The 13,794-nt window shown below is 46.1% G+C and overlaps 1 protein-coding gene across 1 annotated transcript in view; it reads right to left on the bottom strand.

Moving 5' to 3' along the window:
- shroom4 (shroom family member 4) overlaps positions 1-13,794 on the bottom strand; it is a 74,193-nt gene that overhangs the window by 22,972 nt on the left and 37,427 nt on the right. Inside the window, exon 3 of the mRNA XM_071897775.2 lies at positions 398-613. Within this exon, the coding sequence (XP_071753876.2) occupies positions 398-613 (216 nt within the window). The remainder of the gene's footprint in view (positions 1-397; positions 614-13,794) is intronic.

The following is a 13,794-nucleotide window of genomic DNA, read 5'->3' as shown; positions in this document are numbered from 1 at the left end:
GATATTAAAACTGCTTTAATTTGTATTTATCTGCTTTGAATACTGGATGGGTGGGGTTTGCCATATGGGACAATGCAATGGAGTACAAATCACTTGAATGTACTTCTATGTGATTGACGACTTATTGGACATGATCTGAATTGTGCTGATGCAGTAAAGCCATACTTGGTGCTTCAAGTTCAGTTAAAACAAAAACTCTCTCTCACACACACACACACACACACAAACCTCTCAGCACTTGAAAAGCAGCGGCTTAACGAGTCATTATGATGGGATACAGTCGATTTATGAAGTGTGTGTGTGCAACTGCATGTGGAAAAGGGAATCCCCCTGCATGGATCAATACAGCATCACATTATCATTATTATTATTATTAACTGGAGCGCCCTCCTCTTACCTGTTGTCGGTCGTGTGCCAGGGTAGTGTGTACGGGCCGGGGTGGAGCTGCATGGCAGACGGAGGGGGAGGAGGGGGGAGGGGAGGGGAGTCGGCGGGGGGGAGGCAGGGGGGAGGAGGAGGAGGAGGAGGAGGAGGAGGAGGAGGGGGAGGGAGGGGGATCTCCGATAGCTTGGCCAGGTGCCAGGAGTGAGGCCTGATGAGAGGAACGCTGCGCCTGAGGAGAGCAGAGAGAGGGGAACGCACAGGTGAGCGGCGCTTCTTTTAGTATGAACGGTGATTTTCATGCCTGTGGTGTGCTGCTGTGCTACAGAGTGACTTTAGGTAAGGCTTGAGAATGAGATTTTGACACAAATGTAAAGAAAATACCATGTGCTGCAGCTCCCGAATGAATGTGTGTAACTGTATGAATGTGAGGCGTGGATAAATGAAAGTTGTCATCATTTTCCCCTGACAGTTAACGCAATTTCCGTTTTTTCACCGGCAGTTTTTCCATTCTGCAACCTCCTCTTGCACGATTACACGATACTTTTCACCCTATTTCGCAGCAATAATACGGTTTTATTCTTTTATCCAGTCGTAATCTAACCGGACAGCTTGGAATATTGCACCTCGGCTCATAAAGCAGCTCCGGTAGAGCCTCGCTAATCCAAATCCCTTGGAAACAGCTTCCTTAAAAACTTGCGTGGACTTCCTCTGGACCGGCCGTAAAAATCATTTAACATGTACAGTGAGTTGTGAAGCCAGACATTCCAGTCCGTCCCACGATATTCACTAATTCCCAGGTACAGACTTCCGATCCATACACTAGCCAGGCTCGACTCAACCCCCCCTGCCGAGTGTGTGTGTGTGTGTGTGTGTGTGTGTGTGTGTGAGGGAGAGAGAGAGAAAGAGAGGGAGAAATTCCAACCAGACATAATCCTGAATTCCCGGGAGATTCCCAGAGTCTGAATGCACCTTTATGTGGCTAATAATAACTTTTCAGACAAACAGCCAAGCCAAGACGAGGCGGGCAAGACCCGTCCCGTAACCAAAACGCCGAAGGTTCGATCCCCACAACTACCTGTCCCGTCAGGTCAGACGCTCCCCCCCCCTCTACCTGCCAGCCGCTCCGGACGAGAGCATCGACAGAAAAAAAAATAAATAAAAATAACGTAAACCGAGACTATTCCGGGTATTCAGAATAACATTCGGAGGCACAATTTTGGGAGAGGAATGCGGATCCTGGCACGGCGAGGGGAAAGGAAAAGGTCCCGTTTTTGGAGTATTATTGTTTATGATAAAGCAGCGGCGGGAGAAACCCGTTCCAAAGTAAACACTCCAGCTTCCTGGTTCTGGCTCCTTAAGAGGGATTTCTATCTGAGCGCGCCGATTGTTCGACTCCGCTGACAATGTCCTTAAATTATCCCCTGAGAAAGTTTACGCAGTGCCTCTGTGTGTGTGTGTGTGGGGGTGTGTGTATGTGTGTGTGTTTCTGTATGTGTGTATATGTGTGTCTATAACTGTGTGTGTGTGTGGGAACTATCCAAACTCTACCAGACAAAATACCGTCATCGAACCTACCGCAAACATTAGCAGACCCCCTCTCCCCTCCACATCTTTCTCTCCAAGTTTAGCTCTGAGAGATTGATGACTGTGAAAATCAAAACAAGCGATGTGACGCCGCAAGACTCGGAGGGAGAACTTTAAAAATTATGCTAATCTACAGTTTTGCAACCTAAGAATGTGATACGGTGAACGGCTGTAGTGTTTTGAAGCAACGCGGGGGGGGAAAGAGGGGGAAAGTTCATCCAAACCACACTGTCAATCGCTGCTAAAGTACTAGAATCAGTCCCCAAGGAGGGGTCAGAGGTCAATGTATCCCACAATTCCTGGGATTTAGGCAGCCGCCACATGGGACCGGAATCACAGTCAGAATGGGATATTGGGAGATAAGTAGCTGAACATTTGACGTATAAATGTGCAAAATCTGTGCAGGAATATCTGCTGGCTTGTGTACTGAAGAGTAGTTTTACTATTTCAGTACTATTCAGGTAGTTTCAGTGTTTCACAAAACATTCACAGCCTCTTCAACACTTTCATTTTTAATCTCCTGTGTGAGAGGAAAAGACTGACCTCATGCATTTCTTCACATTCTCATTTTCATTTTTACATTTTAGGCATTTAGCTGTCGCTCTTATCCAGAGTGACTTTCAGTGAGTGAGTAGAAGTGTTGAAGTGTTTGAGTAAGAAAAGGGTGCAGCTCTTCACCTGAACTGGACCTCTGACAAGTTAGAGTATCACACACACACACTGATGGACACACACACTCACACACACACTCACACTCACACTGGTTGTCACAAAGACTCCGCCGCAACCTGAGGCTAAGTTTGTTATCTGGCTGATTTAGATAGAGCACCCCACTGTTTCAGATAGTTATGTTTATATCATTTTGTCCTTCGGTACAAGTTGCTGTTGCTTAAAGGGAAAAGAGGAGTGGAAAAGGGGAAAGGGAAGAACTATATGACAGGAATTGGAAGGGGAAGATGTAGAGAGGGAAAAACTCTCCATGTGTCTGAATATCTCGATGTTTCTACACGGGACAAACAGGAGGAGGAAGCATACAGGATACAACTGTGATTATTATGTGAGAATCCTCATTTCTGTACAAGGATGGAAAGTTAAATTATGTCAACTCTTGATTTTCCCAAATAAAGAAAGAATTACAAAAAAAAGAAAGAAAATTCAGCTCCTCTTGAACAACTGACAAAGCTTTAATATTATACAAACAGAGGAACCTGAACATCCAATCCTCTTAGTACAGGTGAGCAGGAACAAACGCCGAGGCTTGTATAAAGCTCTGATCACGCTTTTAAGAAATAACTGTCCGTATTGAAAGAGCCGTGTGCAGAAACTTCCTACAAAGCTTTAATATTGAAAAGCAACATGTTTCGGCTGCGATAGCCTTCGTCAAGGTTACGGGATTGCTGAGTCAGTAATAACAATATTCAGTGGAATCTAAACCCAAACAAGACAAAACCCAAACAAGACAAATCAGACGCCGGTATTGAAGTATTCATCACTTGGTGTAGGAGGCACCAGAAGGTCGTAAGGACTTTAACCTTTCAGTTACAGTCCGGTCACACACTAGACCATCCTGCCACTATAGGACGGGACAATAACCGGTATTACTATATATCACGGTATAAAACGATAACGATTACGACACCGCCGCTAATTCTTATTACCGTGACAACCGCGATAACCGGCGACTTGCTGGGAAGCTGAATAACAAACGCAAAAATCACAATTGTACATAAATATTTGACATATGTTGTACAGTTTTAAATTAAACGGTGTATAAAAAAGAGATACAGTATGTCTTGCAACTGATATGATAAATTAGTTTTTAAGTAAGTTTAGCATATTACAGTACCGGTTTTTAGGTTTTCATCTCATTAATAATTATGGAGATAATATCGTATATCAAGGTAGTTTGGGCCATGATAATCGTACTGTGAAACTTTCCTATCAGGCCTAACTGCCACCCTACCAATTAGAAACATGCCTATCAAGCGCCTCTCAAGGCCAGCGTCAACCACACAAGCTCATAACATAATGAACAGCGCTCGGCCTTTTCCTTTATCTGCCGCTACGACCCAGCTGGCCGACCGCCTCCGCCGGCAGCGAGCGGACAGAGGAGTCACATGAAGGAAGACGGGGGAGAAACTCACTGACGTGCGCCCGATAACGGCTCGTCCTGACGTGGAAACCGACGCAATTCAGTTAATCGACCACAAAGAATCAAAGCCAACCAGTCAGGAAATTCAATAAACTCAAGACGCAAGACGCCGCAAGCTGCTATTTATAAACACTTTGTCATGTCGAGCACTTTGTCGTGTCAAGCATCTTAAACTGATGAAATGAGGTTTTTAAAGGTAGAAACACAGCCTATAAGCAAGATTAGTCATGGTGGTCAATGCATGAAAGGTGAGTGGAAAGAGGAACTGGAGGAAGATGAAGAGAGGAGAAGAGAAGAGAAGAGAAGAGAAGAGGAGAAGAGAAGATAAGGGAAGAGAAGAGAAATGGAGGAGAGAAGAGAAGACAAGAAGAGAAGATGAGAAGACAAGAGAAGACAACAGGAGACAAGAGAAGATGAGAGAAGACGAGAAGAGAAGACAAGAGAACAGAAGAGAAATGGAGAGAAGAGAAGACGAGAAGAGAAGATGAGAAGACAAGAGAAGAGAACAGGAGACAAGAGAAGATGAGAGAAGACGAGAAGACAAGAGAACAGAAGAGAAATGGAGAGGAGAGAAGACGAGAAGAGAAGATGAGAAGACAAGAGAAGAGAACAGAAATTGAGAGAAAAGAAGACAAGAGAAGAGAAGAGAACAGAAGAGAAGAGGAGAAGAGAAGATAAGGGAAGAGAAGACAAGAGAAGAGAACAAGAGACAAGAGAAGATGAGAGAAGACGAGAAGAGAAGACAAGAGAACAGAAGAGAAATGGAGGAGAGAAGAGAAGACAAGAAGAGAAGATGAGAAGACAAGAGAAGAGAACAGAAGAGAAATTGAGAGAAAAGACAAGAAGAGAAGACAAGAGAAGAGAAGACAAGAGAAGAGACAACAGATAAGAAGAGTCAAAAAGAGCCAAGGCGAGAAGAATCAAAGACAGACAAGTCAAAAAAAAGTCAAAAGACTTGATGAGACGACAGCAGTCGAAGGCCAACAAATGCTAAATTCTGCGTCTGCGGCTCTGAATGAGCCTCTATGAGCGGATCTGCTGGAATGTCCCACTTATGGCCGGAGACTGTAACAGCTGACTGATACTGCAAAGGTCAACGCTCATAATCTGAGTCACACACACAGTCTCAGTACAGTGCAGACTGAAACGCAGCCAGACGGGCAGCCAGACAAACAGATTTGGACGGCAAACGGTCTCGCAGATAAACAACGAGGACGCAGATTGACGCAATAAAGGACTTGCAGGGGACAGAAAAGACTCAAAATGAAGAAGAGAAGAAGTGTGAAAGTGTGTAAGCAAACCTTCCCATGGTAAATAAACTTCCCATGGACTACTGCCGACTGTGATAAGGCAAAGCACAAAGATGCGGCCAAATTTCAGACATTTCCTTATAGCAACGACAATAAAGTTGTGGAACTTGAACCTTCAAAGTAATCAAGATTCATGACGGACGAATCTAAGAGGAAGATAAGAGACAAACGAGATGAGAAGAGCTTTTACGTTATTCATCCTACGGGGTAAAACTCTGATGCGATCCCTCAGCGGAAGATGAACGAAGATGCGAGAGTTTCACACCTACCTGCCTGCCTGCCGGGCTCCACGACCTGGAGCATCCACGGCAAAAACTGATCCCGGTTCAGCGTCCCGGTGATAAACCCCGAAGGTTCAGAGAGTGGAGCGTCCCTCTCTCGATTTCCAAACGTTCGGACGACGAAAAACTACGCTTCCATCACCTCTCGCGACTTGGGACGCAGCTTCTTCTGTCTCTTTCCTCGTCCTTAAGGTCCGGGTGAGAAAGAGACTCGGAAAGAAAGTGTAGTCCAAGATCTGCTGCCCATCTGAAGTGAAGTTTAGCTGGCAGGTTGTGACCGAGCTGCTGCTCCGTGAGGGAAAAACCAACCGAAAGTCCTCACATCCCCTCTCTTCCTCCTCCTCCCTCCCTCCTCCTCCTCCTCCCTCGTCCCTCCTTCCCTCTCTTCCTCCTCACCCTCCCTCGCTCCTCTCGCTGCAAGACAAAACATCGCTCTTTCTCCCTCTAGCGCTCCGCATTTCTCGCTCTCCCACCCCCCCATCTGCTCTCTCTCTCTCTCTCTCTCTCTCTCTCTCTCTCCCCCTCTCTCATTCTTTCCCGGCCTCGCTCGCCCCCTCTCAGACAGGATGCGTGAGTCAGTAAGAGAGGAAGTATTGTGCAGAGCAGATAAAGTAGCGGACGGCCGCTAAAATAATACCCAGAGTTCCACACTGTTATTGTTTGACAGAGGGAAAAATGCAGAGGTACTTCCTCCTTGTCCGTGCGTGTGCATGTGTGTGAGTGTGTGTGTGTGTGTGTGTGTGTGTGTGTTTGGAGAGCGAGAAAAAAGAGAGATAGAAAGAGCAAAGAAAGCAGAGAGCGCTGGACAGACAAGGGGGCTTTTTCACATGGGCAGAGAGGGGAGAATAACAAAATGTGGTGAGAGAAGGGGAATGTGAGAGAGGATGGGCGGTCTGCAGGAGAATATAGGGAGTTTGTAGAATAATTACAGGAAAAACAATGAGGAAAGGTCATGGATGAGTATAAAAAAATAGACTTCTACCACTCTCCTGACTACTGGTGGAGAGGAGAGGAGGAGAGGAGGAGAGGAGAGGAGAGGAGAGGAGGAGAGGAGAGGTGAGGAGAGGTGAAGAGGAGAGGAGAGGAAGGAGTGGAGAGGAGAGGAGAGGATAGGAGAGGAGAGGAGAGGAGGAGAGGAGAGGAAGGAGTGGAGAGGAGAGGAGAGGATAGGAGAGGAGAGGAGAGGTGAAGAGGAGAGACGAGGAGAGGATAGGAGAGGAAGGAGAGGAGAGGAGAGGAGAGGAGGAGAGGAGAGGAGAGGAAGGAGAGGAGAGGTGAAGAGGAGAGGAGAGGAGAGGAGAGGAGAGGAGAGGAGAGGTGAAGAGGAGAGACGAGGAGATTTAGAAATTGAAGCTCTGGATAAGAACGTCAGCAAATGCCTGACATGTAAATGTAAAAGGTGGGAAATGATGGGGGGAAGAAGAGATAAAAGAGAGAGAGGAGAGAGGAGAAATCAGACGTGGGTCAACTAGTATTCACAAATTAGTTAAGGAGGAATGAGTTCAGTCACACAGGATGACCTAGTAGGATGCCAGAAAGTTTAGCCAGTCATAGAAACGTATTTGAAAAAATCAATTTACTCCACTGCCCCTAGAGTCACAGTTATTGTATGTACGATAACAAGCTGCTATTATTTTACTTTCACAACATAGAAATAAATGGAAAAATGTTCTTTTTGTTGAAAACCTCTGTTGACATTACTTTGGGTGTATTATCAATACATTTCTGCTAATTTCTAAATCCGCTTTGTCTCTTTTTCTGTCTTTAGGGCGTCTGAGCAGCCATACAGCTGCTTGAACTGACTTTACAATAAGATACACTTGCAGCTGAGTTCGTACTGAACAAGAGGGGTAAAAAAAAGTATTAAACAAGTAGGAAAGTAAGTCCTGCACACTGCCTTAACTTGCAAGAATTATTTGATTTTATTCCAAAAAATGCTGTTGCGCTGTGTGTCCCCCTGCAATTGACAGAAAATTTGCATGCAACTTGGTTGCATTGAGTTGAAAGTTTGATTATTGTGCAACTAGGTTCATGCAACAGCCAGTCAAAATGCTGATATCATGTCACATGACTTTTGGTTGGGCCGGTTAATCGTACTATTATAACCAGCTGATAGTGTAACTAACAAAAAACAATGAACAGCATATAGCTTGTGACATGGAAGCGAGAAAAAGAAATCACCGTCATCCAGTATTTTGAAGGTTTGTGGATTAACTTAAATCAAATATCGTCATACTGTCTAACTGTGGATTTAGCTGACATTATGTTAATATACGCCACAGCGAAGAGATGTAATATGCTGAATTAATAACTTTTTACTTGACGCCAACACAAAATAGCGTTTGCTGTTGCATTTAAAATGATTCATGTAACGGTGAAGTTGTATTATCCTCACGCAACTCACATCTCACCGACGCAACCATGGAAAATGGAAGTGGAAACCGTCCTGACCAGCCGGGCGCGGCCGCCTGAAACTTTGAACCTCGCAGGAAGAACATCGAGAGGTGTGAGCGTCCGACATCAACGGTGTTAGAGTTCAACCGACCAAACAAACAACACCCTCGACAACATCGGGCTCTCACCGGGCTTCAAAGGATTTCCTGGAGACCGGCATCTCCTGCAGACTACAAGACCTGCGTGTGGTGTGGTGTGTGAGTGTGTGTGTGTGTGTGTGTCATACATGCATGTGTGCAGATTCCTCACATTCCCTGTGTTCCCCTCTAAAGGGTGAAGGGTTAACTATGCTGGAAAGCCTAAACACCGTCGCCTCCCCCCTCTGCCCCTTTGTGTTCGCCTGCAATCAGGACCTATTTGTTTGCTTTATGGGTCTCCTGAGCTGTGTGTGTGTGTGTGTGTGTGTGTGTGTGTGAGTGTGTGTGTGTGTGTGTGGAATGTCTGCATGCAATCAGACCCCTGTTTGTTTGCCTTGTGGCCCCTCATCACCCTTGATTATGGATTTTTGCATGGCACAGACACACACTCACACACATACATATTGCCTATACACACAACACACATAGAGCGGTGTGTACTGTACTTGGGCTTAGACTCAGACACACACACACACACACACACACACACACACACACACACACACACACACACACATACCAGGTATCAGTACAGTGAGACTGGGCTCATACCAGCAGCCGATGGCAGGAAGGGTGAAGTCCACTTTAGCCTCTGCAGCACAATGCACTGTTTGTTACTGCTGCGCTCCCTAGACTGTGTGTGTGTGTGTGTGGTGTGTGTGTGTGTGTGTGTGTATGTGCGCGAGTATGTGTGTGTGTCTAAGCAAGTCTTCTATTGCTATGTTTCCCATCCTGTCCAACTGTCAAGAGAATTTTAAGCGAATTGTTTACACGCTGCAAAAAAAAAAGTAAATAAAAATGAAATACGAATTAGCCGCTTTTCCATCAGCTAAAATTGAGGCGAAAAGAGAAACCAGACCTAAAGTCAGGAATCATCCGTGAGAAAGAGAGTCTGAAGAATTGATTAGCAGTGGCATGTTGTTATTGTTCTTGTGTGTCAGCTGATGTTGGCCGTATTTCATGCGGTCCAGAGATGAAAACAAAGAAATGCACTTGGCAAATATTGTAATGCACCAACTACTGACCATAAAACCACCGTGGAGATGTCAGACATGGGACTGTGTGAAATACATTTTTTTATTCGACGAATGTTTTTATCACTATTTACCGCGTCACTTCCTCGTTGACAAAAACCTTTTCCCGCCTCCAATGAGTGTAAAAACATTTATGTGATATTGAAATTTAATCGAAATTTGCTGTTTCCATTCAGCTTTTCTACTTTGAATCAACGTAATTTGCTTTATGTGTTTGTGTGTGTGTGTGTGTGTGTAAGCATTCCCCTATGTGAGTGAATGTGTGTGTGTGTGTGTGAGTCAGGAGAGAGATACTGCAGTCTTTATATCCTCTAATCCTCTATGGGATCGATCCAGCAGCCTATTTCTGAAGCCAGCCTCTGCTGATATCTGTGTGCTGTGTGTGTGTGTGTGTGTGTGTGTGTGTCCCTTTATCTCTCCCTGAATGCCACAGAGTGACAAACAGCCTGTCACCTCTGACCTCTTCCTCACTCCTGACCGCTTGTTTCTTCCTGGCCGGCTGCTCAACTGTCAACAAAACGTCTTCAAGACTTTCCTTCAGCTTCTCCTCTTCTTCTTCTTTTTAATTAACCGTTTTCTTTTTCTTCTTCTTCTTCTTCTTCTTCTCACTACCTGTTCTTCATTCTATAATCTTCAAAATTTTTGTTTCACTGTGTTTTAACTATATGTTTTACATGATTTTGTCTGTTTTTAAGTTATCTGTTTTTCTTTCACTGTATATTACCTTAATTTATTTATTCCAGGTTTGCTTTTTTTTTTTTTTTACCTCTTTCTGTCCTCCTCTCTCCTTCTTCTCACCTATCTATTAGGAATGCACTGATCAATCGTCCACTGATCATAACCAGCCAATAGACGCTCTCTCAGCAATCGGCCTAGCATCGTTTCAACTGCCCAATGATGAAAAGTCATTGAATGTATGATGTAAAAACATGAAAAAATATGTAAAAACCTGTTTCTACTATATTATTAGAAACTAGGGACGGGATGGGACGATATATCGAAATTCAATATATTGCAATACAAAAATGTGATATCAGCTCCATGTTATTCTGCTGTAGTAATCACAAATGAGACGCTTGACCATCACAGTTTTCACAAGCTCTCATCCAAATTATATTATTTACACTTTGTATTGACATTTTTAAATTGTTGTTTACATTCTAGCGAGCCAATGCCACTGCAAGAAAGATACCGGCAATATCATGCAGCCATAACAGCAATCTTTAAGTGGATGATGAAGATGAAGACGAAGAGATGTGTGTGTGTGTGTGTGTTAGACAGAATATGCCCAAGACAACCTTATTGAGTATGTGTGCGTTATCTCTATCCAAGTCAGCCTCTAGGTATTTGTGTGTCTCTGAGCTGTCCTCTGTGTGTGTGTGTTGTGTGTGTGTGTGTGTGTGTGTGTGTGTGTGTGTGTGTGTGTGTGTGTGTGTGTGTGGAGACGGACCAGTGTCATGTATCATGGAGTCGCAGTTTAATGGGGCCAGTTAATAAAAGCCAGGCCAGAGGAGAGCAGCTTCTCTGGCCTCAGCTGGGGGAGAGATAACTACAGCAGACCACACGCGTAGAGGACGGCTCACACACACACACACACCACACACACACACACTCGTACACACACACACACAGCTACACAAATACAACTGTACAGATTAATTTAACGGTATCTGACTAACATTTGGACAAAAAGCAAAGGCAAACACTCTTCTTTTTTGGGTTTCTAGGGATTCGAACCGGCAACCTTCCTTTTGCAGGAAGGTTGTGTGGTGTGTGACTGACTGACACACACAGAAACACACACACACACACACACACACAACACACACACCACTCTTCTTTTCTCTGTCTATACGTCAATGTTTCATCTCAAACAACGTCAAAACCAAACCGTTCTCATTCCTGCCTCTAATCAGACCCAGAGTGGTGTGTGTGTGAGTGAGTGTGAGTGTGAGTGTGTGTGAGTGTGTGTGTGTGTGTGTGTGTGTGTGTGAGTGCGAGTGTGTGTGAGGAAGAGGTCTTGAGGAATGGCAGGAATGTCTATTGTTCAGTTTGGGCAGGAGGGATCGGAGGGGGGCAGACTATTGTGTTTCATGGTTCTTGGCACCGCAGACCTCAGTCTTGCCCCGGTCTCCAGGGGCCTGCGGTGAAAAATCTAAACAACGGGATGTGTGTGTGTGTGTGTGTGTGTGTGTGTGTGTGTGTGTGTGTGTGAGTGAGAGAGAGAGAGAGAGAGAGAGAAAATGTGTGTGCGTTTTGCCATCCATCTGTCTGCGGTAAAATTCTAAACAACGACATGAATGTGTGTAAGTGTGTATATGTGTGTGTGTGTGTGTTTGTGTGTGTGTGTGTCCTCTTCTTGACAGTCTCCAACAAGCGCCTACTAAATGAAAAAAAAAAAATAGAAAAGAAAACAAAAACAAAAACAGCGAGTCAGCAGCAGACAGATGGAGCTTCAGGAAAAGATAAAAACAAACGATTCAACCCAGCAAGAACAACAAACTGTGAAATTGAGCAGCGAACTAAAGCTCAACTGTTCAACTGGAGGAGAGGAGGAGAGGAGGGAGAGGAGAGGAGGAGGAGAGGAGAGGGGAGGAGAGGAGAGGAAAGGAGGAGGAGAGGAAAGTGAGAGGAGAGGAGGAGAGGAGGAGAGAGAGAGAGGAGGAGGAGGAGAGAAAGAGGGGAGAAGAGAGGAGAGGAGAGGAGGAGAGGAGAGGAGAGGAGAAGAGAGAGGAGAGGAGAGAGGAGAGGAGAGGAGAGGAGAGAGGAGGAGAGGAGAGGAGGAGAGAGGAGAGGAGGAGGAGAGGAGGAGGAGAGGAGAGGAGGAGAGGAGAAGGAGGAGGAGAGAGGAGAGGAGGGGAGAGGAGAGGGAGAGGAGAGGAGAGGAGGAGGGAGAGGAGGAGAGGAGAGAGGGAGAGGAGGAGGAGGAAAGGAGGAGGAGAGGAAAGGAGAGGAGAGGAGGAGAGAGGAGAGAGGAGGAGAGGAGAGGAGGAGGAGAGGAGAGGAGAGGAGAGGAGAGGAGAGGAGAGGAGAGAGGAGAGGAGAGAGAGAGGAGAGGAGGAGAGAGGAGAGGAGAGAGGAGAGGAGAGGAGGAGAGAGGAGGAGTGAGGAGAGGAGAGGAGAGAGGAGAGGAGGAGAGAGGAGAGGAGAGGAGGAGGAGGAGAGGAGAGGAGGAGAGAGGAGAGGAGAGGAGAGGAGAAGGAGGAGGAGGAGTGAGGAGTGAGGAGAGGAGGAGAGGAAAGGAGGAGGAGAGGAAAGAGAGGAGAGAGAGGAGGAGAGAGGAGAGGAGAGGAGAGGAGAGGAGAGGAGGAGGAGAGGAGAGAGAGGAGAGGAGAGAGGAGAGGAGAGGAGAGGAGAGAGGAGAGGAGGAGAGAGGAGAGGAGAGAGGACCGTGGAGGAGAGAGGAGAGGAGAGGAGGAAGAGAGGAGGAGTGAGGAGAGGAGAGGGAGAGAGGAGGAGGAGGAGAGTGGAGGAGGAGAGGGAGAGGAGGAGAGCGAGAGGAGGAGAGAGGAGAGGAGAGGAGAGAGGAGAGGAGGATGAGAGGAGGAGTGAGGAGAGGGATGAGGAGGAGAGGAGGACAGAGGAGAGAGGACAGTGGAGAGGAGGAGAGAGGAGAGGAGGAGGTGAGGAGAGGAGAGGAGAGGAGAGAGGAGAGGAGAGAGGAGAGAGGAGGAGTGAGGAGAGGAGAGGATGAGAGGAGAGGAGGAGAGAGGAGGAGTGAGGAGAGGAGATGAGGAGGAGAGGAGGACAGAGGAGAGGAGGAGAGAGGAGAGGAGAGAGAGGAGGAGGTGAGGAGGAGAGAGGAGGAGTGAGGAGAGCGGAGATGAGGAGGGAGGAGGACAGAGGAGAGGAGGAAGAGGAGGGAGGAGGAGGAGAGGATGGAGAGAGGGAGGAGAGGAGGAGGACGAGGAGGAGGAGAGGAGGAGAGAGGAGAGGAGAGAGAGAGGAGAGGGTGTGAGGAGAGAGGTGAGAGAGGAGGAGAGCGGAGAGAGGAGTGAGAGAGAGGAGAGGAGAGGAGAAGGAGAGGAGGACGAGAGGAGGAGGAGAGGAAAGGTAGAGGAGAGGAGAGAGGAGTGGAGAGGAGAGCAGAGCAGAATAAAGCAGAGTAGAGTAGAATCCAGTAAAGTAGAGCAGAGTGGAGTAGAATCCAGTAGAGTATAAACCAGTAGGTAGTAGAATTCAGTACAGTGAATATAATCCAGGAGAGTAGAATCCCAGTAGAGTAGAATCCAGGAGAGTAGAAAAGAATAAAAGAATAACAGAGTCAAAGAGAAAGAAAACAGAATTAGATAGAATAGAAAACAGTAGAGATAGCAGAGAACAGAACAGAATAGAGTCAAAGGAAGAGGCACAGAATAGAATAGAATAGAATAGAATAGAATAGAATAGAGTCAAACAGAAGAACACTTAATTGAATAGAACAAAACAGAATAGAACTTAGAGTCACAGAGAAGAATA

Source organism: Centroberyx gerrardi, chromosome 23 (assembly GCF_048128805.1).
Source record: "Centroberyx gerrardi isolate f3 chromosome 23, fCenGer3.hap1.cur.20231027, whole genome shotgun sequence".
In the NCBI taxonomy this organism is placed as follows: Eukaryota; Metazoa; Chordata; class Actinopteri; order Beryciformes; family Berycidae; genus Centroberyx; species Centroberyx gerrardi.
Note: the sequence above shows the minus strand (reverse complement) of the source record. Positions and strands in the feature narration are given on the sequence as shown.